The sequence below is a fragment of the Hipposideros armiger genome, unplaced genomic scaffold (assembly GCF_001890085.2).
Source record: "Hipposideros armiger isolate ML-2016 unplaced genomic scaffold, ASM189008v1 scaffold_428, whole genome shotgun sequence".
Classification (NCBI taxonomy): Eukaryota; Metazoa; Chordata; class Mammalia; order Chiroptera; family Hipposideridae; genus Hipposideros; species Hipposideros armiger.
In genome coordinates this window covers 1,208,741-1,213,122 of record NW_017731778.1, presented here as the reverse complement: position 1 = coordinate 1,213,122, position 4,382 = coordinate 1,208,741, and the positions used below count along the sequence as shown (strand labels likewise).

The 4,382-nt window shown below is 32.7% G+C and overlaps 1 protein-coding gene across 1 annotated transcript in view; it reads left to right on the top strand.

Annotated features, from left to right (window-relative positions):
- The window catches only part of L3MBTL4 (L3MBTL histone methyl-lysine binding protein 4), a 484,034-nt gene that overhangs the window by 171,581 nt on the left and 308,071 nt on the right, over window positions 1-4,382 (top strand). Inside the window, 1 exon segment of the mRNA XM_019664701.1 lies at window positions 4,282-4,382. Within this exon segment, the coding sequence (XP_019520246.1) occupies window positions 4,282-4,382 (101 nt within the window).

Sequence of the window (4,382 nt, the reverse complement as noted above, 5' to 3'; positions counted from 1 at the left end):
CCCACCCACAGAGCGGAGATCTGCTGACACACACATATGATAATTAGTGCCGTGTGCATTGTATTTCATAAAGGAGTTTTGCCAATAGCCTGTCTGCTTTTCTGTAGTCATGGTGTTTTGTTTTTGTATTTTAGGTTTGTTTGTTTTTCCTGATGCTCTGACTCATTTTATTTTTAAATAATAGTATATAATTTGTACCTGTTTGAAAGTATTATTTTGTAACTGTTCTTGTAAAAGAAAATGACAAAACAAAACACCTTAAGTTTCGTATACCATAGAGCACATGACACTTCCTTAGACATGTCCTTGAGGCCTTCCATGGCCTCAAGCCACGTTTTGTTTTCCCTGTTTTGTTGCCAAGTCTGTCTCCTTAGGTGGAACAAATGGTTATTAGGCTTTCAGAATACTTGGGTCCTTAGTTAAGCTCTACTACTATACTGGTTGTGTGACCTTTAGAAAGTCTTCTAACCTCTACGGGCTTGAGTTTATTTATCTGTAAAAGCTTTATTCAGGTCTACAAACCTTATGATTTTTTTGTGACTAGATTTAATAAACTTACATTGTTTGCATTAAGTGTGTGATTTCAGTTCCCTTTTTGCATCATAAAATATAATTTTATAAGCACAGCTATCGATTATGTTCATAAAATATAAGATTTTTAGAAAGGAAAAAATGAACCATAAAATCTCCTATGAATAAACCATTCAACAGAAAAGAGATCGATGAAAGGCAGTGATATTTCTCACTAAATATTGCCTTCTAGATTGTTAAACTGAATGTTTTGTTTTTTATTTTAAACCTCAAAGAATGCTGTGGCTGTTTTAGCCATGTAAGTCTTCCTTGCTACATTATATAAAGCTCCTAAATGTTCAGGTGAGAAACCATTTTGAAATGCCGACAAAAGTAACATTGATCATCTTAACTCCCAACTGTGAATTTTGCCAGTGTCTTAAATTTATCATTCGTATGTGATAAAAAGGTATAGTCTGCTCAACATAATACTTTTTCTGATTTTGCATCTTTCAGCTTTGTTAAAACATGAAAAATTCTCTCAGTTTCTACAGCTTCTTAAATTTCCTTTCAACATTATTAATACACTCCCTTCGTGGTCTCTTCTTCCTCTTTGCTTTCTTATCAGTGTTATGTGTATGTGTATGTATATGTGTATGGTGCTTTTGAGGTTAACTGACAAATTTGAAAGCAGTGAACAGGAGGTAGTCACACAAAACTTGTTAAATATAATCTGCTCGAAAACAGAGTAGATGTGATAGGAGGCTGGGAGAGTTAAACACACACATGACATTTATTTTTGTAGAAACAAAATATTCCTGAGAAATCATTCATTCTTGCCATTTCATTTTTGGGTTTTGTTATCTTTTAAGTTTTTTTCTTGGAAGCTTCTAAAATGATCTGTGAGTGTAAGAAAGTTTTAAACATTTTATAAGCCAATTCATAAAGGTTTTAAGACAATTTCATGTTCATATAAAAAAGGCATGCACCCAAATACAGGAGAAGGTTGAATAAACTACCCGCAGTGAAGTATAATGCAGCTGTAAAAAAAGAATACAGACAATCAATGTGACCTGATATGGAGTGGAGTCCAGGAGACTTAGAAGTGAAAGTAGCGTGTATAGTATGCTACCTTTTATAAAAAGAAGCATGAACGCGGCTGCTTATTTTTACAAAGCGAAACCCAGGAAGGATAAACCAGAAAACAGCAAGGTTGCTTACAGCAAGTGGTGGAATGGATGGATAGGATATGGGACAGAGAGACACTTCATTGAGTTCCTTTTATGTACAGCTTAACTTTTGGAAGCATGTTAATATTCTACATATTAAAATATAAAAATAAAGCATTTAGAACTGAAAGCAAATTGAACCAAATGAATTCATTCATGCTTCAAATGAATACCATAACTGCACTGAAGAAAGGAAAAAAAAATGAATCCAAGCAGTTTTTAACTATATACCTCATTTGTGGATGACAGAGCAGGGAGGAAAAACTACAAACCCTGAACTCTTTTTATAGGTTTGTTTATTATAGTAGTGTGGGTAAAACAGTTCTAAAACTATAATACATAGAAGATTTAGCACATAAGTAAATGTGTTGCCATTGTTATAAGAGATATCCAAATGTGGATGAAAAAAGGCAGTACAAGCCCTTTGGGGATGGACTGGAATTAGATGAACCTGTTTGAAGTTATGATTTATAAAAATATATATGTATGCATAGATGTACATACATATGTGTACATGTTTATGTATGTACTTATGTATATGTGTGTCCTGTATGTAACTGTAGTGAAGGAATTAGACAGCACTCTAATTGTGTGATCAAAATTTAACATTGCCAATGAGGGGACACATGAACATCATGTAGCTCCAGATGTGATATCCTAAGAACACATCATCACCCACATAGTATACTGGCAAAATAGGCATACCTGAATCTAGTCATGGAGAAACATCAGACAAATCCAAAATGAGGAACTTTCTATTTTAATAAAATGGAGGAGGGAAAAGACTATGTTCTTTAAAAATGTCAATGTTATAAAAGTAAAGAAATACTATGGAAAATGTTCCAGATTAAGGAAGACTAAAAGAGACATGTCAAGTAAATTTAATATCTGACCCTAGACTGAGTCCCATTCTGGATGGGGAGAATGCTATAAAGTTCATTGTTGGATCAATCAGAAAAATTGGAATATGAATGGAAGATTAGTTGAAAGTGTTGTACAAATGTTAGATTTACAGAGGCTGATAAATGAGCTATTTTTATGGGAGAGAATGTTCCTGTTCTTAGGAAAAATACACGCTGTTAGGGAAAAATAGTATTTAGGGGTAAAGGGCCCTCAAATGATTTAGAAAACAATCATATGTACATGTATATGTATATATGTATATGTATATATCTGTTTCTGTATATACACAGACATATGAGAAGGAGCAAATAGAAATGACAGAGCAAATGAGGTAGAATGTTAATAACATGAATCTAGGCAAAGGCTACAAGTATTCTCTGTACTATTTTGTTGCAACTTTTCTTTAAGTTTGACACTATTTTCAAATGGAAAGATTTTTTTTCAAAAGAATAAATTTTACTTTAAATACGCATTCATATGTTAAGTGGTAATAAATAGTAAAACCATTAGTGATTGAAAAGCAGCTCTTGAACTAGATTTTAATCATCATCTTCCATTAGTATACTTATCAGTTTATTTGCAGTTAAGAATACATAAACTAGTAATGCTGAATCTTCTTGAAACTCTCAGCTGAAAACTAATAGTAATTCAGCAAGGCTGTGGGAAACAAGACCAGTAAGTATTAAAGAAAATAATAATGGGAACAAATTAGTAAGTCTATTATGAAATAGATTTCATTTACAATAGCAATAAACATTAAAAGATGCACAGAAATAAGTATAACAAAACATTTTTGAAGTCTATCTGAAAATTTAGAAAAACATCTTGGACAGATAAATGATTAGATTAAATGGAGCAGGAACAAGTTCCTGAATTATAAAACTCAATATGATGAAGATTACTCTCCAGATAGAAAGAGTCATTATAAGCAAATAAGACAAAGTGATATAGGCAAGTAAGCTGATGAACAGAACAAAAAGGCCAGAAATAGACCCAAAAATATGAATAATAGACAAAACTTTGCAGATAGATGGACTATGCCAAAAAAAATTTGTTCAATACTTTGTTTTCCATATGGAAAAATAGACCTCTATGTCACACCATAGAAAAATAAATTCCAGTAGCATTGTAGATTAAATATGAGGAACAAAAGTTTTAAAAGAGCACTAGGAGAATATTGTTGTAACTTCAGGGTTTCAGGGGATTTCTCAGGCAAATGTGCAACTGTACAGGAAATAACAGATATGTTTTAGTACAATAAAAAACAATTCTCTGCAACAAAGTCATCATAAACAAAGTGAAGAGCCTAGTCACAGGTTAGAAATAGGTCATCATAATCAACAAAGGATTCTTTCCAGAGTACAGGAAATCTCTTTCAAATCATTAAGGAAAAATGGAAAAAATAAATGGAGAGTTCATAGGACATGTATTTTGTAGATGAACTATTTCAAAGCACAAAGAAATCATCAGACCATCTTTGAGGGCCAAATATATGAGCAGCTTTCTATCTTTAGCTATATTACTGGGCATCCAAACAAGTATAGTAAGTTCTCGATTGTATGCATGGCCACACCAAGTGTTTTAATATCAAATTGTGAAGATATTTTAGTGGCTAACATTATGTCATGAAATTTCATAGGACCAATGCTTTCCGGAGCACAAAAATGGTTTTCAGGTTGGAATGAGATTAGAAGGCATTAACCCCCGACATCCATCTGTATTTTGTGTGCTTTCTGTAGC